Source organism: Entelurus aequoreus, linkage group LG04 (assembly GCF_033978785.1).
Source record: "Entelurus aequoreus isolate RoL-2023_Sb linkage group LG04, RoL_Eaeq_v1.1, whole genome shotgun sequence".
In the NCBI taxonomy this organism is placed as follows: Eukaryota; Metazoa; Chordata; class Actinopteri; order Syngnathiformes; family Syngnathidae; genus Entelurus; species Entelurus aequoreus.
In genome coordinates this window covers 46,792,418-46,815,797 of record NC_084734.1, presented here as the reverse complement: position 1 = coordinate 46,815,797, position 23,380 = coordinate 46,792,418, and the positions used below count along the sequence as shown (strand labels likewise).

Below are 23,380 nucleotides of genomic sequence, written 5' to 3'. Positions count from 1 at the left end.
AGCCTGTTTGTCTTCGGGCTGAAAAATATAAGATTGTGGATCATAATGTTCCGAAAATAATTGTTGTTGGCTCTCATAAAGTCTGCTTTATTAGCATTGTTGTTGATGGGGAAGGGATCTGGTGTTCCTAACTCTACATCACAGATCACGTGACTGTCTTCCACATTAACTCTCAAAAAGGCTTGGTAATCTCTGTGAGATTGATACTATTTTGATCATATCTATTTATTTGCAAACTTTGGAATCCTCTGGTGTCATAAATCAGATATATTTGACAATATCGTCAATATAGAGGCAACATATTATTACACTCTACTGATACTTTAAAGCACGGCCAAACTCCATTGGAAAATGCAAATTTTTAAAGCGAGCCAAACATAATTGGAAATGTACAATTTTAAAACACAGCCAAACTCCATTGGAAAATGTACCAAATTTAAAGCATAGCCAAAGTCCGTTGGAAATTGCACGATTATAGAGCGAGCCAATCGTCATTGGAAAATGTAAGGTTTTAAAGCATAGCCAAAGTCCGTTGGAAAATGCACGATTATAGAGCGAGCCAATCGTCATTGGAAAATGTAAGGTTTTAAAGCGTATGTATACATATACATTCACTGTACAAACATACATATACACTTACTGTACATATACACTCACTGTACAAACACATATACACATACTGTACATATACATTCACTGTACAAACATACATATACACTTACTGTACATATACACTCACTGTACAAACACATATACACATACTGTACATATACATTCACTGTACAAACACACATTCTGTATACACATTCTGTACATATACATTCACCGTAAAAACACACATACACATACTGTACATATACATTCACTGTACAAACACACACATACACATACTGTACATATACATTCACTGTACAAACACACATATACACATACTGTACATATACAAGTACATATGCACACATACACTCATGCACATAATCACGTTTCATCAAACATATATTAATGTTGTTGTCCTAGGGCAGGGGTCGGCAACCCAAAATGTTGAAAGAGCCATATTGGACCAAAAATACAAAAACAAATTTGTCTGGAGCCGCAAAAAATTAAAAGCCATATTACATACAGATAGTGTGTCATGGGATATAAATTGAATTAAGAGGATTTAAAGGAAACTAAATGACCTCAAATATAGCTACAAATGAGGCATAATGATGCAATATGTACATATCGCTAGCCTAAATAGCATGTTAGCATCGATTAGCTTGGAGTCATGCAGTGACCAAATATGTCTGATTAGCACTCCACACAAGTCAATCAATCAATCAATGTTTATTTATATAGCCCTAAATCACAAGTGTCTCAAAGGGCTGTACAAGCCACAACGACATCCTCGGTACAGAGCCCACATACGAGCAAGGAAAACTCACCCCAGTGGGACGTCAATGTGAATGACTATGAGAAACCTTGGAGAGGACCGCATATGTGGGTAACCCCCCCCCTCTAGGGGAGTCAATAACATCAACAAAACTCACCTTTGTGCCTTCATGCACAACGTTAAAAGTTTGGTGGACAAAATGAGACAGAAAAAGAAGTGGCATAAAACACGTCATAGGAAGTCGGAGAAAGTTATACATGTAAACAAACTAAGGTGAGTTCAAGGACCGCCAAAATTAGTAGGACAAAACGGCGCTCGCCAAATACTCGAATCAGTGAAGCATGTTTAATATAAACAGTGTGCTTTATAACAATTAGGGAGGTTTGTGTCATGTTTGTCCTCCTACAGAAACCATACTAAAACAAAACCTTTTTTTTGCCCCCCTCATCTTTTTCCATTTTTCATACATTTTGGAAAAAGCTCCAGAGAGCCACTAGGGCGGCGCTAAAGAGCCGCGTGCGGCTCTAGAGCCGCGGGTTGCCGACCCCCGTCCTAGGGTAAACTGGGTATAACACATGGCACACTGACAAAGCGTAGCCTATTGTTACTATAACAATCTATAAGGTTAATGTAGGTTGCTTCTCTTTCTTCCCCTCCATTTTTCTGCATTCTTTCATATCTCAAGTTATCATTACGTATATGTATTGTTGCATTTGAACAACTGTATTGCTGATAATGAAGGTAAAGTATTGGTATTGTTCATTATCAATAGCGCTATTTCTATTGGTATTCGTATTGCTCCATTTTTAGTGTAATAATGCTCATTGTCATTTCTGTATTATTTTTTATTTTTTCGCTAACTGCTTATTCGCTATTACTTTTACCATCATATTTGTACATGTCGTATTTGCTGATGTTGCTCTATTGTTGTTGTTGTTGTTGTTGTTGTTATTGTTTTTGTCTCTAAGTCTAATCCCCCGCTTGTCCCCCCAATTCCCCCCTCTGCCTTCCTTTTTTTCTCTTTCTATCCCCTCCTGCTCCGGACCGGCTGCGTCAAATGATAATATAAATACATTTAATAAAGTCAAATACAAATAAGGAAACAAGAGAAGTATCCTACACTTCTCTTTTGTAAAGTAAATCTGAACAGCCGATATGTGCATCTACATCTACGATTTGCCTGAGAAGCTGGACAGGAGAAAAAAAAAAAAAAAAAAGGTTTTAAAGCGGGACAAACGCCATTGGAAAATGTACGATTTTAAAGCAGCTTGCAGTAGCATCATGATTTACCCCGAGATTCTCAGCCTGTCTTAGATTGATTCAGCCACATGTGTTTTCCGCAGGGCAGTTTTATTCACTCCCTTCAAATTGTACCTCTGTTTTACCTGGTTTGCAACATAACTCAAAAGATTACAGGCACATTTTAATGAAACTTTCAGGAAATGTCTTTAATCAGATAATTGACAAGTGATTTGATTTTGGGGATGATCTAAGTAATTTCTACTACATGACTTTGCATTTAGGTAACAAACAATTACGCAAGGCGACTCGGTAAAGAATCTGGGTACTATCTTCCACCCAACTCTCTCGTTTGAGTCACACATTAAGAGTGTTAATAAAACGGCCTTTTTTCATCCCCGTAATATCGCTAAAATTCGTTCCATTTTGTCCACAAGCGACGCTGAGATCATTATCCATGTGTTCGTTACATCTCGTCTCGATTACTGTAACATATTATTTTCGGGCCCCCCTATGTCTAGCATTAAAAGATTACAGTTGGTACAAAATGCGGCTGCTAGACTTTTGACAAAAACATGAAAGTTTGATCATATTACACCTATACTGGCTCACCTGCACTGGCTTCCTGTGCACTTTAAGGTTTTACTACTTACGTATAAAATACTACACGGTCAAGCTCCTGCCTATCTTGCCGATTGTATTGTACCATATGTCCCGACAAGAAATCTGCGTTCAAAGAACTCCGGCTTATTAGTGATTCCCAGAGCCCAAAAAAAGTCTGCGGGCTATAGAGCGTTTTCTATTCGGGCTCCAGTACTCTGGAATGCCCTCCCGGTAAAAGTTAGAGATGCTACCTCAGTAGAAGCATTTAAGTCCCATCTTAAAACTCATTTGTATACTCTAGCCTTTAAATAGACTCCCTTTTTAGACCAGTTGATCTGCCGTTTCTTTTCTTTTCTTTTCTCCTCTGCTCCCCTCTCCCTTGTGGAGGGGGAGTTGCACAGGTCCGGTGGCCACGGATGAAGTGCTGGTTGTCCAGAGTCGGGACCCGGGGCGGACCGCTAGCCTGTGCATCGGTTGGGGACATCTCTACGCTGCTGACCCGTCTCCGCTCGGGATGGTTCCTGCTGGCCCCACTATGGACTGGACTTTCGCTGATGTGTTGGATCCACTATGGACTGGACTGTCACAATATTATGTCAGACCCACTCGACATCCATTGCTTTCGGTCTCCCCTAGAGGGGGGGTTACCCACATATGCGGTCCTCTCCAAGGTTTCTCATAGTCATTCACATTGACGTCCCACTGGGGTGAGTTTTCCTTGCCCGTATGTGGGCTCTGTACCGAGGATGCCGTTGTGGCTTGCACAGCCCTTTGAGATACTTGTGATTTAGGGCTATATAAATAAACATTGATTGATTGATTGATTGAAGCTTCTTCTGTGTATTTTAGCGGCCCTGCCTCCAACCATTGTGACAAAGGCTGGGAATCACTGATAAATGAGTTTGTTTCTTTCATTCAGCGAGCGAATCAAACTCAATTGGAAAGGGAGGGTTACTATCCTTCCTTCTGCATACTACTACAGAGATAAAAGTCTGATAGGGACGCAAAGATGCGAAGTCAATTCGGAAAAGGGGTTACAGCGAGTCCTTCCATCGCTATTCCACAAAAATAATCCAAGGACATCGGCCTCACTTTAATTTTGGAAGACGTGATCAGAAGTGCCAGCAACTCAATTTACACACACAAACCTTTAAGACCTCAAGATGCTCAGCATCACGATATTAGGAACACCAAACTAATCAATGCTAATTTTCTATTATTTTAGTTTGCCGTAGTTTGCAGCATCGCATCGTGTTTAGAGCCGTCTCTAAAATGTTGACCCTTCCTGTGATTTTAATAGAAAATCATTTATTAGATCTCATCAAATTGTGGCTAGAGAGCATCAAGCTGTGCTTCAAACTATTTTTTAAACAAGATTGCATTCAGCTCAACGCTAATTTGAGGCTGTGCATGCTTTTTATTGAGCACAATCCATCATGCTGCAGTGCAGGCCTGTCACACACCCACATGCGCACACACACACACATATATAATCTGTACAGTATATACGCTGATGTTGCGTATTTAAGGTGCACCAAATCCCTCCCCTCTGAGCACAACTGGATTTCTTTGTCAAGGAAACCCGGCTAAGATCACCAGTCAGCGCGAGTTCACGTCTTAATTTAGAAATCAGTTCGTTAACATCGCGTGGCGTAATTAGAATTTTGCTGTTGTAGATCTCCCCTGAGACACACACAGAGCCCTGCAGGAAGTCTCTTGAATATACAGTATTCACACACACACTGATTGTACGTTGTTTTCCTCACCAGGAGAGTTCCACTGCAGCTTCGAGGAGGAGCCCATCTGCATGTTCACGCAGGACAAGAACGACGACTTTGATTGGACGAGGCACAGCGCTGCCACCCGCGACACAAAGTACACGCCCAACACGGGGCCCAGTGCCGACCGCAGCGGCTCCAAGCAGGGTAACGCTCACAAACACCTCTCATATTTGGTTCGGTTATCAGAAACTCTGGGGCGTTTGCGTCCTGTGTCCTTGGTTACATGTACATCTAATGTTTAAAAATAATCTGAAGCGTGAACACATTCATTTGGAAGTTAACATGTGGCGTCCCCCAAGGCTGTATTATTAATCCCCTGCAATTGTGACCTCCGTTTTACTTCATTTGCAACATAATTGAAAAGGTTACGGCCAGATGTTCATGAAACTTTCAGGAACTGTCCAAAATGGGATAATAAACAAATAATTAGATTTTGGGGGTGATCCAGATCATTTCTACTACGCTTCCTTACGCTTATGTTATGAGCTTCAACTTCAAGACAGTGGATGACTGACAAGAGACTTCCCTCTATTTATTTAATTCCGCATTAGATAACTCAGAAATTGATAGGTATATTTTTTATGAAACTTCCAGGAAATGTCAGAACAAGTAATACATTTTGGGACTGATCTGGACTACCGTCAGGATTCAGGATTTTTTAAAAATTATTATATACTATTGAGAGATATATGTCCTGGCTGCACTCTCCAAGTGCTTTTTTAATTTATAAACGCAGTATGAATGATTTAAATTTCATGAACTATTGGAATGTAGCTTCTATTTAAAAAATAATTTTCTTCGGTTGAAATGAACCACGGTGCGTTTGCTCGGCTAGTACGGTTAGTCAAGTCAAGTGTGAACGCGAATATCTTATATGCGGCAAACAAGTGGACCAAAACTGCTAGAGAGATTGGTCTTGGAATGTTTGCAAGTGAACTCTAGTGCAGTCTGGTTCACCTGAGCTCAAATGTAAACACTACATGGACCAGTGTGAAAAATGGTTTCTTGCTCTCTGTTTTTATGTGTGACAATGACGCTCTTTAAAAGTATATTTGACAGGATGTTTTATTTATTTAATGGCATACAATATTAAAAAAAGGAACATTGTTGTAAGGAACATTTGAGTTACATCACGTTATATGTCACAAAAGCTGTCCAAACAAGTCCTTACTTTACGAACATGTTCTTTTCTGATCAAATATCTGTGTGAACGCTAAGTGTAGTGCACCAAAGTGTGCACCAAGTATCTTTTTGTATTTTTGGCACAAAAGTGTGAGTGCGGCCAAACAGAGAGAGAATGCTCACATTGAAATCGCTTCTTTAATAATAATAATAATAATAATACCTGGGATTTATATAGCGCTTTTCTAAGTACCCAAAGTCGCTTTACATGTTAAAAACCCATCATTCATTCATTCACACCTGGTGGTGGTAAGCTACTTTCGTAGCCACAGCTGCCCTGGGGTAGACTGACGGAAGCGTGGCTGCCAATTTGCGCCTACGGCCCCTCCGACCACCACCTATCATTCATTCAACATTCATTCACCGGTGTGAGCGGCACCGGGGGCAAGGGTGAAGTGTCCTACCCAAGGACACAACGGCATGGTAAGAGGCGGGGAGCGAACCTGCAACCCTCAGGTTTCTGACACGGGCGCTCTACCCACTACGCCATGCCGCCCCTTTGTGATCCATGCATAAATACATACATTTGCACTATATGGCATGCACCCTCCACACTGCATCCTGATATAAAATTAGCAACATTATTAATTTAAACAGTTGACTTCAACATGCTGAGGAAAGTGGCACTATTTAAAAAAATGTTGAAACGAGGTTGAATTATTCAGTTCCCATCTGCATAATGGATGTTTTGACCAATTTTCACAATCAAACAGCTTGCATGGTATTTTCTTCTTCTTCTAGTCTCTGCTTCCGTTTAGCATCGGCCATATGTTGACTGCATATGCAGGTGTGGAGAACATAATGAATAAGGAATAAACAGGATTTGAGGATATGAATCCGAGATGAATGGAGGTTATCTGTAGCTGAAGCAGTAAATAATGCATCAGCTTTAATGACCTAATGGTTTCAAAATGTCCAGCATTTCATTACAGGTTTTGTTTCTCGTTGAGAATAATTATCTGAGATTCAGCCCAGGGAGATTTTCCATGAGATTTTGGCTGGATGAGAACAGAGCTGTATACAATAATAGCCTAAATGCCTGTCTGTGACCGTTTGTTGTCCCCAGCGTGTAACAACTTGTTGCAGTGTTCAAGTGTCATCTACAGTAGGACTGCAACTATAACGACTATTCTGATAGTAATTTTATCATCAACTGTCCTAACGATTAAACGACTAATCAGATTAGAATGCATATGCATATTGAGTGGCTTTAGTTCAGCTATCAGATTTTAAATTCATCTTAATATATTTTAGGCATGTGAGTGTGAATGTTGTCTGTCTACCTGTGTTGGCCCTGCGATGAGGTGGCGACTTGTCCAGGATGTACCCCGCCTTCCACCCGAATGCAGCTGAGATAGGCTCCAACACCCCCCGCAACCCCGAAAGGGACAAGCGGTAAAAAATGGATGGATGGATGGATATTTTTAGGCATGTGCTAACTAATAATAAAGACGACAACTTTATTCATTCATAAATATTTATTTATACTGAAACTGTGATGTCGATGTACATATTAAAAGTGAGAGAGGTGTGTCTGCATCATGCATTTATTCAGTAATCAAACATTGAAGCGGTCATGAAAGTATTGGCCGCGCAAGTGAGAGTGGATATGAGCCACCACAAGCCCAGAGAGTGTGCATTAGCACACTGTGCAGAAAACTTTCGGAAGCTTGCAACCCAACCTTTATCTCTTCTTTTTGTTGTTGTTGTCTGTTGAGTTTTTTACATATATAGTCCAGAAATACAATTAAACACATGCCAAATGTTTTTTTTTTCTCTCCCCCAAACAAGTTATATTTTTCTCTCCCCACAAAAAAGAAATACAAATAAATAAATAAATATATATATATATATATATATATATATATATATATATATATATATATACACACACTACCGTTCAAAAGTTTGGGGTCACATTGAAATGTCCTTATTTTCAATGAAGATAACTTTAAACTAGTCTTAACTTTAAAGAAATACACTCTATACATTGCTAATGTGGTAAATGACTATTCTAGCTGCAAATGTCTGGTTTTTGGTGCAATATCTACATAGGTGTATAGAGGCCCATTTCCAGCAACTATCACTCCAGTGTTCTAATGGTACAATGTGTTTGCTCATTGGCTCAGAAGGCTAATTGACGATTAGAAAACCCTTGTGCAATCATGTTCACACATCTGAAAACAGTTTAGCTCGTTACAGAAGCTACAAAACTGACCTTCCTTTGAGCAGATTGAGTTTCTGGAGCATCACATTTGTGGGGTCAATTAAACGCTCAAAATGGCCAGAAAAAGAGAACTTTCATCCGAAACTCGACAGTCTATTCTTGTTCTTAGAAATGAAGGCTATTCCAAAAAAAACTTTTGAACGGTAGTGAATATATATATATATATATATATATATATATATATATATATATATATATATATATATATATATATATATATATATATATATATATATATATATATGTATATATATATATATATATATATATATATATATATATATATATATATATAAACATGCATCAGTCAAATAAGTACAGGCAAATATTGACACAAAGCCACAGACAACTGCACTCCTGAATGTCACCAACACGGTGCAACATTACACAAAAGCAGACAAAAGGCTCATCAATTATCTACCTTTCAATTACTTTTCAATGGGGATTAAATTTGAGATCAGTCTCTTTTAAATATTTATTTCACATAGAACCCACCACATACTTCATAAAACTTCACAGAACAACCATTCAATGTCAACCTAATTTATCTCCAAAGGAAGGAAATAAAGAATATCTGTAATCCAGCAGTTGTGGCAGGGAGGCGCTACAGCCTTCCAATTTAACAAAATTAGTCTTATAGCTAACAAAGTAAGAAATGCTACCAAGTTCTTTTTGGGAATTGTCATTGATGAGAACTTGTCTTTTAAATCTCAAATTGAAAAACTTGTGGCTAAACTTAAAATTAAATCAAGATTTTTCTTTAGAAACAAATCCTGTTTTTCTCTAAAAGTTAGGAAAGGCTTGATTTTGACCATGTGTATGCCTTTGCTAGATTATGGAGACTTGCTTTTAATTAATGAACCTGACTATTATTTGAAAAAAACTGGATACTGTATATCACTGTGCCTTACGTTTTGCAACGTTGTGGCAACCTTGTCCACCATTGCACTTTGTATGCAAAGGCAAACTGTCCATCTTTATCAGTATGCAGATTTCCTCGATGGATTTGTTTTGTATATAAATCACTTCTTGGTCTGGTTCCCCCTTATTTGTGTTCTTTTATGTCTAGAGGCTCCAGTCGCTACAGCTTAAGGTTGCAGGACAGACGTAGAATGTTTGTTCCTAAAGCCAACACAAATCTTGGGAAAAAAAAGCTTTTAGATATACTGCTCCATGGTCATGGAATAATTTACAGAAGGATCTGAGATTATCTGAACTGATCACTTTGGGGGATTTTCAGGCCATTTTAAAGGATCGAAAAACTGTTTATATTGGGCATTGTACTTGTTTTTAATTTGTTTTTACTGAAACATTTTATACATTGTTTTTATGTCAATATTTGTGAGTAATGTATGTTTAATTGTGGTGTGTGACTGCTGCTGTTTTCTGTTGTTTTTGGATGTATTTGTGTCAGTTGGTAAATTTAGAAACCTGGGAAAAGTATTATGAACAAAACTACATATCTGTAGATATCTAAAAAAGTGTTGATTAGTGAGTGAAAATGTAACACAAAGTTGCAGGAAAGAGGCAAAAATGTTTTTGATGTATAAATCTTTAATGCTTTTTATCCCCAGACTTGACCATCTTAAAAAGGCACTATCAACAAGACAGGGAGGGAAAGCATGATAAGCAGTGATGGGTGCAAGACTAGAAATACTCTGTAAGCCAAAATAGCGCTTAAACTGAACCCAAATTCTGAATTAGGTTTTAGGAGGTTTAGTTAAGTTAGCTTCCATAACCAGCCATAACGGAGGGGGATCAAATGCGTCATATTGCAGCCAATATATAAGAATTATCATGTTGATGGCCCAGTAGAAAAAACCAAAAGTATAGTAGTACTAATCCTCCCGACAATTTGGGTCTCTGTAAATATTGTTTACGTAATCTGTGAGTCTTCTTATTCCTAATGAAGTCAAAACTCGGACTATCTAATTTACGAAAGAAGGACTAAGGGAGAAAAAGTGGTATACACTCGACCAAATGGGAACATTGCGAAAGTACATTCATTTTAACAGAGTTAAAGGTTGTTGGGGTAGCGACCTTGTGTGTCAGCATGTCTGTGATCTTCTTTTAATTCTTTTTTTTTTTTTTTTTTTATAAATAGATTTATTTATTTATTTATTCTTATTTTTTTTATTAATATATTTTATTAATATTATTATTATTATTATTATTATGTATTTATTCATTTTATTTATTTATTCCCCTACCTCAGGGGGGGGGGGCTCGGCGGGGCGGTTGCTGGTTGTTCCATCTCCATCGTTGGGGTCCCTGCGGGTGGGGTGGGTGGTTCCTGTGGCCCCGTGCTGGGTGGTCCTGTGGCGGCCGGCTTGGGTGGGGTGGCCGTGGGCTGGCCTCGCCGCGCTCTACGGGGGGGGGGGGGGGGGGGGGGGGGTTCGTGGGGGCTCTGTTGCCGGTGGGGCGGGGGCGGTCTTCCCGTCCGGTTGCGGGGGGTCTCCGGGCCCCTCGGGCGGGGCGTCCCGCCTTTCTTTCCATGTGGGGTGTGGTCTCTCGCTGGCTTGGGGTCTGGCTTCCCCCTGCTTTTCTCGTGCCTTGTCCTCTGCCGGGTGCGTCTGTCTACGGCCTGCTGCTGGCCCTTGTGGGCGGCACGGTGGGCCAGGCTCTGGGGTTCCTGTCACTGTCCGGCTTGGCTGCGTGGGAGCGGTGGCCCCTGGTTCCCTGGGCACCACACCTACTGTTTGTGGGATGGGCTCTCGGGGAGGCTGGGGCCGTGCTCTGGCTCCCGCACACACTGGGAGTCAAATGTATTGTACATGCAAATTCACATATACTCACACACATACATACAGACATACGTAGGTACCTACGCTCCCACATACATATACAAATAAATACAGTACATATTTACACACTCAAAGTTCGTACATCCACACGCACATTCATTATACAAACATACTGTATACACATACTGTACATATACATTCACTGTAAAAACATACATATACACATACTGTACATATACACTCACTGTACAAACACACACATACACATACTACACATATACATTCACTGTACAAACACACACATACATATACTGTACATATACATTCACTGTACAAACACACATATACACATACTGTACATATACATTCACTGTTCAAACACACATACTGTATACACATACTGTACATATACATTCGCTGTACACACATATACACATACTTTACATATACAATCACTGTACAAGCACACATACACATACTGTACATATACAAGTACATATGCACACATACACTCATGCACATAATCACGTTTCATCAAACATATATTAACGTTGTTGCCCTAGGGTAAACTGGGTATAACACATGGCACACTGACAAACCTTAACCTATTTTACTATAACAATCTACAAGGTTAATGTAGGTTGCTTCTCTTTCTTCCCCTCCATTTTTCTGCATTCTTTTGTATCTCAAGTTATCATTACGTATATGTATTGTTGCATTTGAACAATTGTATTGTTGATAATAAAGGTAAAGTACTGGTATTGTTTATTATCAATAGCACTATTTCTATTGGTATTCATATTGCTCCATTTATAGTGTAATAATGCTCATTGTCATTTCTGTATTTTTATTTTTATTTTCGCTAACTGCTTATTTGTTATTACTTTTACCATCATATTTGTACATGTCGTATTTGCTGATGTTGCTCTGTTGTTGTTGTTGTTGTTGTTGTGTTTGCTGTTGTTGTTTTTGTCTCTCTGTCTAATCCCCCTCTTGTCCCCACAATTCCCCCCTCTGTCTTCCTTTTTCTCTCTTTCTATCCCCTCCTGCTCCGGCCCGGCTGCACCAAATGATAATATAAATACATTTAATAAAGTCAAAATACAAGTAAGGCAACAAGAGAAGTATCCTACACTTCTCTTTTGTAAAGTAAATCTGAACAGCCGATATGGGCATCTACATCTGCTATATGATTTGCCCGAGAAGCTGTGCAGGACATTATAAAAAAAAAAAAAAAACAGAGTTAAAGGCCTACTGAAATGTTATTTTCCTATTGAAACAGGGATTGCAGGTCCATTCTATGTGTCATATTTGATCATTTCGCGATGTTGCCATATTTTTGCTGAAAGGATTTAGTAGAGAACATCGACGATAAAGTTCGCAACTTTTGGTCGCTGATAAAAAAAGCTTTGCCTGTACCGGAAGTAGCGTGACGTCACAGGTTGAAGAGCTCCTCACATCTGCACATTGTTTACACCAGCAGCGAGAGCGATTCGGACTGAGAAAGCGACGATTACCCCATTAATTTGAGTGAGGATGAAAGATTCGTGGATGAGGAAAGTGAGAGTGAAGGATTGGAGTGCAGTGCAGGACGCCAGGGTGTATCTTTTTTCGCTCTGACCGTAACTTAGGTACAAGGGCTCATTGGATTCCACACTTTCTCCTTTTTCTATTGTATATCACGGATTTGTATTTTAAACCACCTCGGATACTATATCCTCTTGAAAATGAGAGTCGAGAACGTGAAATGGACATTCACAGTGACTTTTATCTCCACAACAATACCTCTGTGAAGCACTTTAGCTTCGGAGCTAACGTGATAGCATCGTGCTTAACTGTGGATAGAAACAGAAGAAACATGCCCCTGACTGGAAAGATAGACCGAAAATCAACAATACTACTATCACTTCTACTATCAGGAGACACCGAACCAAACCCTGGACCTGTAACCACACGGTTAATGCTGTCCAGCCTGGCGAAGCCTAGCAATGCTGTTGCTAATGACGCCATTGAAGCTAACTTAGCTACGGGACCTCGACAGAGCTATGCTAAATACATTAGCTCTCCACCTACGCCAGCCCTCATCTGCTCATCACGACCCATGCTCACCTGCGTTCCAGCGATCGATGGCGCGACGAAGGACTTCATCCGATCATCGGTGCGGTCGGCGGCTAGTGTCGGATAGCGCGTCTGCTATCTAACTCAAAGTCCTACTGGTTGTGTTGCTGTAGCCAGCCGCTAATACACCGATCCCACCTACAGCTTTCTTCTTTGTTGTCTCCATTGTTCATTAAACAAATTGCAAAAGATTCACCAACACAGATGTCCAGAATACTGTGGAATTTTGAGATGAAAACAGACGCTGTTTGTATTGGGACATAATGGTGTCCCAATACTTCCGTTCAATCCGTGACCTCACGCGCAAACGTTATCATACCGAGACGTTTTCAGCCGGATATTTGCCGGGAAATTTAAAATTGCACTTTATAAGTTAACCGGGCCGTATTGGCATGTGTTGCAATGTTAAGATTTCATCATTGATATATAAACTATCAGACTGTGTGGTCGGTAGTAGTGGGTTTCAGTAGGCCTTTAACATGAGCCACTGTAGATAAATTAAGTAAGGACCAGTGGAACAAAGTTGGCTTCATAAAGCTCTGCAAGCGTATGTGTGATCTGGACGCCGAAGTATGTGAAACTTTGCAAGGCAATTTTTAAAGGGAGAATTGCAACTAGACATGCTGAAGAGTATGCAAAATACCAGGGAGATGAGAGAGTGAACCGGGTTGCAAATTTTAAAACCAGTCTACTGAGGCAACAAGATTTCGTCAAGAAAGCAAGCAAAAAGAGCGATGCAGCAGTCAAAGCTAGCTACATGGTGAGTGAGATGGTTGCTAGGGCGGGAAAGCCATTCAAAGAAGGTGAATTCATTAAAAAGTGCATGTTAGATTTTTTTTAAGAAGTCTTTTCTTGAGGCCCAGCCTCACCCAGTTTCTGCATCGAGTGGCCCCCAGGTAAATTGAGTTTGAGACCCGTCATAGCAAAAAGATGCAAACATTAAATATACAGTATACAAAAATGCAAGTCTGTGGTAAAACTAAAAAAAATAAGCTTGACTGATGCAAAGAAAAGAAAAACAAAACAGTGCCTCCCCTCCCCCCAAAGCTCTTGCAAAAGCATCCTTTTAAACTGCCACACACAACGTTCCCGCCCCACAAAAAAAACCCACTGCGCCTCTTCTACACTGACACACAATGCAGTAGGCGCCAAAAATGTGACATCAAGTTAGCAAATAAAGTGCACGAAAGTATGTGTTTGAAAAAGATGAAAAAAGGCTGTTTGATTACAGCTTACTATCAAAAACTACTCCTTCAATTGAATGTGCAAATATATATGAAGAAGACCGATATACAACTAGCAAATTATTGAACAAGAGAATACCAAAAAAATACCTAGTAGTCATACCGACAGAACCCAGGCACTACATCATCTGAATAAAGTAGAACATAATCCATAAGAAAGGCGGGACATCTCATGCTTCTGGTACCTTTGACTCCAAAATGGCAGTGGCCAGCTAACGTGCTAGCATGCCTCCTAGATTGAATCTAGGGCAACTCCTATTACAATGTTTTTGTCCACAAAGTCTGCAGCCTTTGTTGAATCATTGAATCTGTAAGTCTGGCCATTGGATAAAGTGATCCGCAACGTCACCAGGAAGAGAAAACCAAACCACACATGGGGACATTAATGTAGCCTTTTCTTTACCGCAGCAAAAGCCGCTCACTTTCGAGCCACGGCCGAGGTCAAGTCTGGAAAAATTGAAATCCTCTTGCCCATATACGATAGCGGAGAAGCCTGAATCTGGTTACGGACTTGAAATAAATTCACTCGGACAATGAGCGGCCAAGGAGGTTCGCCATCTTTCGGCCTGGCGTGGAGGGTCCGGTGGGCACGGTCCAGCATGGGCTTGTCGGCAAGTTTCAGGACCTCCTGCAAGAATTGAGCGGTGAACTCAGTCGGACGGGGACCCTCACTGCCCTCAGGGAGGCCCACCACTCGGATATTATTCTACCTTGAGTGGCCCTCCAGATCATCACATTTTTAACAAGGTGATCAACAGTGGCAGTTAGCTTGTTGACCCCAGTTAGCTCGTTAGTATTAGCGTTAGCAGCGAGCTTCAGGCTAGCGATGGCTCTGCCATGGGACGAGAGAGTGCTCTCGAATGGCTCCATAACAGCCGCTATCTCTTCTCTGACAATGGATTTAAGATTGTCGAGGACGTCGGCTCAAATTTCGTTCATCTTCTGATTTATCCACTTACAAAGGGCCAAGTTGGTGAACGACTACTCCATGGTATCTGGATCCGGAGACGCACAAGGCTTGGAGTGGCCTGGCTTGTTGGATTTCCTCCAGCCAGACATTGCGGAATTCGCAGGCACAATCCACAAAAAAAATGCTGCATATGACACGATAGTACAAAGTATGGTCGAGTTGATGGCTAGAATTAGTAAAAGTGCCATTAAAATATAAAAAAGGTCCCATTTCCAAGGAGGCCCTGCTAAGCATGCCTTGTACAGACCATGCTCAACCGGAAGTCCAACTTTTATCACTTCAATAAGTGCTAAGAAAACAGAGCTAAGAGACACTCTTCTGTCGTTTGGCAACACTTTGAACACCACTGCTTTACTTATTTCACCAGAAAGTGAACACAGCTCTTGTTATGGCACATTGTAGAGAAAAACCAAACAAAAAAAAGAGCAAAACTTTTAAAATAGAGAAAAAAAAACATAACCGTACGGAGCCCCTAAAGGGACATGGGAATTTATTTTTTTTTAGACATGTATCTCGTGGCCACGAGAAAGTATCTCGTGGCCCCGAGAAACTTTCTCGGGGCCACGAGAAACTTTTTATTAAAAAAAAAAAAAAAAATTTTTTTTTTTTTTTTTTTTTTTTTTTTTTACTAAAAGTTTCTCGTGGCCACGAGAAAGCATTGGATGCGTGCTGATGGTTTGGTGTGTGTTAAAATGGCAGTTTAGGAGTTAATATGGCTGTATTTCCAATTAGGACTTTCCCCCATGTGTGTTGTGGCAAAATGTGAATGCTTGATTAGTAGGTGTGAGACAAACACTTTATCTTCCTGGTTATTGTAACGCTACGTGTTTGACATTATTTAAGACTTTATCATGCCCGGGAAAGGACAGTTTTCCTCTTCTGTGGCTGTGGGGGGTGGGCGTGGCTTGCGGACCTGCAGCGAAGCGGAGTGTGTCAGTTAGTCCCATGTTGATGTGATCAAACTTCTTTCTTGCTTGGAAGATACACACACAATTGTAACTGTTATTTATTCCTGCAAATAATAAATATGTACAACGTGTTTGGATGTATTCATTTATGTAAAATTGTCATTAAATGTAATATTGCCTGACAAAAAGTGATTCGACGTACGTAATATTTTGATATTTACACATCGCATATTTACACACGCGCATCTGACTAGAATACCCTTATGTGCATTACATATATCAACATCAAGTACCTACTGTACTGTTTACTTGTTGAAATACCCTTTTTAGAACAAATATCTACCCATATAATTTATATGTGTGTATATATATATACTTTTAGTAAAATTTTTTAATTTTAATAAAAAGTTTCTCGTGGCCACGAGAAAGTTTATCGTGGCCACGAGATACTTTCTCGTGGCCACGAGATACATGTCTAAAAAAAAAAAAATTCCCATGTCCCTTTAGGGGCTCCGTATAACCGCAATTAGAGAAGGCTGAAAAGTTGACACTAATAACGAATAAAAACACAAAGATTTGTTTTTAGGTATCAGCCTATTTCAATACATGTGACTTGATGATGTCACACTACCAACATGTTGAAAGAATATTGAGTACAATATTGTTTGTTTTTTTAAAGGGCTTGAAAATGTGAGATCTTACTGCATCGGAATAGCATCTTTACCATCCATCCATCCATTTTCTACCGCTTGTCCCTTTCGGGGTTTCGGGGGGTCGCTGGAGCCTATCTCAGCTGCATTCGGGTGGAAGGCAGGGTACACCCTGGACAAGTCGCCACCTCATCGCAGGGCCAACACAGATAGACAGACAACATTCACACTCACATTCACACACTAGGGCCAATTTAGTGTTGCCAATCAACCTATCCCCAGGTGCATGTCTTTGGAGGTGGGAGGAAGCTGGAGTACCCGGAGGGAACCCACGCAGTCACGGGGAGAACATGCAAACTCCGCACAGAAAGATCCCGAGCCCGGGATTGAACTCAGGACCTTCGTATTGTGAGGCAGACGCACTAACCCCTGTTACACCGTGCTGCCCTAGCATCTTTACATTGGGTTCAATTCAATACTCTGTCCTAAAGTTGTGTTTTTTTTCTTTAACAATATGTCGCGAATGTGTGGCATCAATAACTGCCACAATGGTTGTCATGATCGCTTCAGGAAAATAACGATTTGGTGAGATTTGTCTCGTCTCCAGCGTAGCGGCAAAGCCAAGGAACTGAGTTTATGAAGCTAGTAAAGAGACGATGAATAGCCTGGGTAGAAGCCGTGCTATTCAATTTTACTTATTTTTTAAGGTGGCAAGCCTTTGGAACAGGATCCAGTTGGTTTCGGTACAGTCCCTTGATTTTTTTTCTTTTGTAGATCCATTTCACAATACTTCCGGTTGAGTACAGCCATGTAAACAAAAACTTTGTCCAGCATCAATGGCTACCCATCCCCCAAAATGCATTATGAAATCACGTACCCTTTTGAGCCCTATATGTTCCACGCCACGGCTGTAATTTTTAGAATGTAAAATACTTGACTATTGGTGTTATTTATGATCATATTTATAAGCAGAGTATTGTTTATTTTTATATACTGGGAGGCTATGGATACACTGCTGTTCTTTTTTGAATGTATAGTTACATCTTGGCAACTGATACTGCAATTTCAATTCTGTGCAAAAATCTGTTGAAGCACAGTAATCTTAAATACTTGAGTATATGAAAGACTTCAATAAAGTTGTGAACTTAAAAGTACATGGATTTATTTTTTTATTTTCATCGTGGTATCAAATGAGTTTTGAGAATCCTAGAAATTCATAGGTATGGGTATGGACTACTGAAATTCTGGTATTGTGACAATCCTAATTTGCAATGACAAAGTGGGCCAGCGTGACACAGGTAAGTTAACCTCGGTAGAAACTTAACATTGTAACTAGAGACCGTGTGTTCTAAGTTTGTCAAGGCTGTGTGTCGACGTCTGACATGAAGTCATGACATTGGTTTCAAACTCTGAATTTTTGTGCCACTTCAGAGGCATATTTTTATCTGAAATCAAACACCACACGATTGAACTTTGATGTTGTCTGCCTGTGCACCCAATAGTAGATCAAATGCGTTGTGTTTCCAGGGTTCTACATGTACATCGAGACGTCTAGACCTCGCAAAGAAGGCGATCAGGCTCGGCTCATCAGCCCGTTCTTCAACATCGCACCCAAGAACCCGTACAGCATCACCAACCCACCGGCCTACTGTTTCGGCTTCTTCTACCACATGTACGGCAAACACATAGGTGAGTTCTTGCACATACTCTTTGTTTTTATGCAACAAAACACTGGTTGTCATGGTGATGCTTTGATTTCTTTGTTGCATTCATGAACATCACATGAAGCTATTACACAATTCAACATGTAATTACGCCTACAAAGACAATGAATGAAGAGTGTTATTTAGCATGGAAAGTCCATAATCAGACATCTGTGAGACAAGCCAGTGTGGCCCTAAGGGATACATTGACGGATGATTGCGTTCAACTCCAAGCTGTCTGCCACCTGCACGTCGCACAGAACGCAGTGTTTGCGTTGTAATGATGGAGCGCTTGTATGTTCGCACCCTGAAAATGGGAAAGACAGTAAATAGATGGGACGAATACTTTACATTTTTTCTCTTGTTGCGGCTAAAGATATTGTACAGTACGTAACTGTATCTTTTCTTAGCAACACCACCGAAAGTAGATAACCACACTGCGTGTGGCGTTTGAAGGTGGCAAAGCTGTCGAGGGAGCACTCTGCGGCTTTTTGTCAGACTCTACAGCTTCCTCCGCCGGGGGGACCCAATCAGGCGGCCGTAAACTCACTGCGGCTGTTTGTGGTTTGTGTGTGCTCAAGAGAGCGCTGAGCCAGATTGGGTCTCATGCGGGGGAAAAAAACAGCTTATATAGTGGCCATTTCAGCTCAGTTCCAAATGATGAGCTTCAGAGATGCTTCATAAAGTTATAGGAACTGGATGCTGATAAGACTAACGTTGTGTACATGCTGCAAAACTTTATTGTTGTGTTTTAAACTATTTGCTGTGTGCATTTTGACGACACTAACAATACTGAGAGTTATAAATCAGTAATTTATTGTTAATCCCTCTATTATTGGTCCCTATGCATATATATATATATATATATATATATATATATATATATATATATATATATATATATATATATATATATATATATATATATATATATATATATATATATAAAACCTATTAATACATATATATATATATATATATATATATATATATATATATATATATATATATATATATATATATATATATATATATATATATATATATATATATGTATTAATAGGTTTTATATATATATATATATATATATATATATATATATATATATATATATATATATGGGGAACATATTCACCATTAATTAGTTGCTGTAACAAAGACTTGATTTAGAGTTATTTGGAGACTAGGGGAACATATAAGGGTTAGAATTAGGGCTAGGGTTACTAATTAGCAATAATTCTGAGGTTATTGAGGGAAGACTCTTAGTTAATGGCTTACTGGTTGTATAATAAGGCCAAGCTGAATAAGGCATTAATATGTACTTAATAATGACTAATTAAGAGCCAATATGTTACTAATTTGCATGTTAATAAGCAACTAATTAATGGTGAATATGTTTTCCTCATACTAAAGTGTTAACCCAAAGACTATACAAATGGGACCCATTACCTCCCTGCCTGGCACTCAGCATCAAGAGTTGGAATTGGGGATTAAATCACCAAAATGATCCCCGAGCGCTGCCACCGCTGCTGCTCACTGCTCCCGTCACCTCCCAGGGGGTAGAACAAGGGGATGGGTCAAATGCAGAGGGTAATTTCACCACACCTAGTGTGTGTGTGTGACTACCAGTGGTTCTTATATATATATATATATATATATATATATATATATATATATATATATATATATATATATATATATATATGTTAGGTAGGGGTGTGGGAAAAAATCAATTTGAATTCAAATCGCGATTCTCACGTTGTACGATTCAGTATCGATTCTCATTTTTCAAAAATCGATTTAAATTTTTTTTATTATTATCTTTTTTATTTATTTTTATTTTTTATTAATCAATCCAACAAAATAATACATAGCAATACCATAACAATGCAATCCAATTCCAAAACCAAACCCCACCCAGCAACACTCAGAACAGCAATAAACAGAGCAATTGAGAGGAGACACAAACACGACACAGAACAATCCAAAAGTAGTGAAACAAAAATGAATATTATCAACAACAGTATCAATATTAGTAACAATTTCAACATAACAGTGATTAAAAATCCCTCATTGACATTATCATTAGACATTTATAAAAAAAAAAAAAAAAAAAAAAGAACAATAGTGTCACAGTGGCTTACAATTGCATCGCATCTCATAAGCTTGACAACACACTGTGTCCAATATTGCAACAAAGATAAAATAAGTCATATTTTTGGTTCATTTAATAGTTAAAACAAATTTACATTATTGCAATCAGTTGATAAAACATTGTCCTTTAAAATTATAAAAGCTTTTTACAAAAATCTACTACTCTGCTTGCATGTCAGCAGACTGGGGTAGATCCTGCTGAAATCCTATGTATTGAATGAATAGAGAATTGTTTTGAATCTGAAAAATATCGTTTTTGAATCGAGAATCGCGTTGAATCGAAAAAATCGATTTATAATCTAATCGTGACCCCAAGAATCAATATTGAATCGAATCGTGGGACACCCAAAGATTCGCAGCCCAAATGTTAGGGTTGTACATTATACCGGTACTAATAAAGTAATGAAGTACCGCGGTACTAATTAATTAAAAACAGTACTATAATGGCTTTAAAAAACACAGGTCATTTTTTTTCCGGACATAACGGCGTGCCGTCGTCACAATGTGACATTACTGGTAAAACGAATTGAGGCGCATGTTAGGCAATGCACGGAGTAATACAAGCAGAAACAGTGTGGGGATAAAAAAATGAGAATGGTTGCATTTTGGTTTAAAAACCAGCAATCAAGTTGAAGCTATAAACACTGAAGCTCCACTCTGCAAAAGTTGTTTAGCGCTTCCTCTTGTTAGTCGTTGTTTAGCTGGCGGCTAACGTCCACCCGCATTAGGTAATGTTTTAGTTCTTCTTCTAAATCACTAATCTTTGCTGCCGTGGCCACAAATAAAGTAAGTTTCTTACAAGCATCATCCCTGCAGGACGAGGAATAGCTAAACATGCTTCACTACACACCGTCCGAGGATACAACAGCTAACATCAAGAAAGCGCTCCTCAATGTAAACAAATGCCACTGGTGGGCCTACATACACAGGCATCGACTGTAACAATATCAACTACAAGAGCCGTATTTAGTCAATACTACAATGATTACGTCAATGTTTTTTTATTATTACAAAATATTTTCTTTTTTTATCATTTATAAACCCATGAAATACGTCTCTGGACACAGGAGGACATTAATTATTGTTCTGTAAAGGAATGGTTGTTGTTGAGTGTGTTGTACCACGGACCCATTTGGGCGTGACACAGGAAGTTCCGGGGCTCCCGAGTAAAGAGTCAACTAGAGTTGGTGTCTGTCGTCATTCTTAGTTGTATTCTAACACTAACATAACATGGTGTCAGAAACTTAGTGACGTTAGTGGTACGGTAGTAACGAGCAGTGTAACCGAGAAGATTACAACGAAAAAGAAAAAGACGACGTAAGAAAAAAAAAAAAAAAAAATGGACGAACAACAGCAACAGTTAGCAGCGCTGCCCCAAGTGCCTCAATACTTCCCGCCAAGTAAATTTGACTTTTCGAAACCAGAGGAATGGCCAAGATGGAGTACGCGATTTAATCGCTATAGAATTGCATCTGGACTGGACAAGCAGTCTCAGGAATTCCAGGTGAATGCTTTTATGTACTCGGCGGGGGAGGAGGCTGAGGACGTTTTGAAGGCGCTGCAGCTAACGGAGGAACAAAAGAAGTCCTACAACGACGTCACGGCAGCATTCGAAAAACACTGCGTGAGTAAACGGAACGTGATCTATGAAAGGGCCTGCTTTAACCGGCGATGTCAGCAACCAGGCGAGACTGTGGAGTCCTTTATCACCGCCGTGCACACGTTAGCTGAACATTGCGAGTTTGGTACTCTGAGGGACGAGTTAATAAGGGACAGACTAGTTGTCGGGATCCTAGATGCGAGGCTGTCGGAGCGTTTACAGCTAGATGCAGAACTCACCCTAGAAAAAGCCATAACGCAGATCAAGCAAAGTGCAGCAGTGAAAAAACAACAGCCGGGGCTGAGGGGGGCAGAGCCGTCAGCAGGTCATGTAGAAGCAATAACAAAGAACCAGATGGGGCGAAAAGTTGAATACAATAAAACTCCCATGGAAAGAGTGCAGACAACAGGGTGTGGCAAGTGTGGGAACACGAAAAAACACCCATGGAAAGAGTGTCCTGCTCGTGATGCCGAGTGTCACAAGTGCCACAAAAGAGGACATTTTGCCAAAATATGCAGGTCAGCTAAAAGTGTGCACGACATCATACAGAGTGAGGAGGAGGAGTTTGAGTTTGCGTTCCTGGGCGAAGTGAGCTCAGAGGGAGAGGATGAATGGATCGGAATGCTACAGTTGAACGGACGAGAGCTGGCGTTCAAGCTGGATACGGGGGCTGCTGTCAACGCGATTCCCAGCAGTATCTACTTCAGAAAAATCCACGGGGCACTGCAACAGTCAAGAAAAGTGCTGTATGGCCCAGGGCAACACAGACTTGAGGTTGAAGGATGTTTTAAAGGGGGTCTGACGGCAAAGGGCAAAACAACCAGACAGGATGTTTATGTTGTCAATGGACTGTCCAAGCCTCTGATAGGCCTCCCAGCGATCAAG

At 39.9% G+C, this 23,380-nt stretch overlaps 1 protein-coding gene across 2 annotated transcripts in view; it reads left to right on the top strand.

The window, feature by feature from the left end:
* LOC133648689 (MAM domain-containing glycosylphosphatidylinositol anchor protein 2-like) overlaps positions 1–23,380 on the top strand; it is a 562,410-nt gene that overhangs the window by 490,038 nt on the left and 48,992 nt on the right. For both annotated transcript variants that reach the window (XM_062045021.1, XM_062045020.1), the window contains exons 14-15: positions 4,984–5,139; positions 18,566–18,727. In XM_062045021.1, the coding sequence (XP_061901005.1) occupies positions 4,984–5,139; positions 18,566–18,727 (318 nt within the window). The remainder of the gene's footprint in view (positions 1–4,983; positions 5,140–18,565; positions 18,728–23,380) is intronic.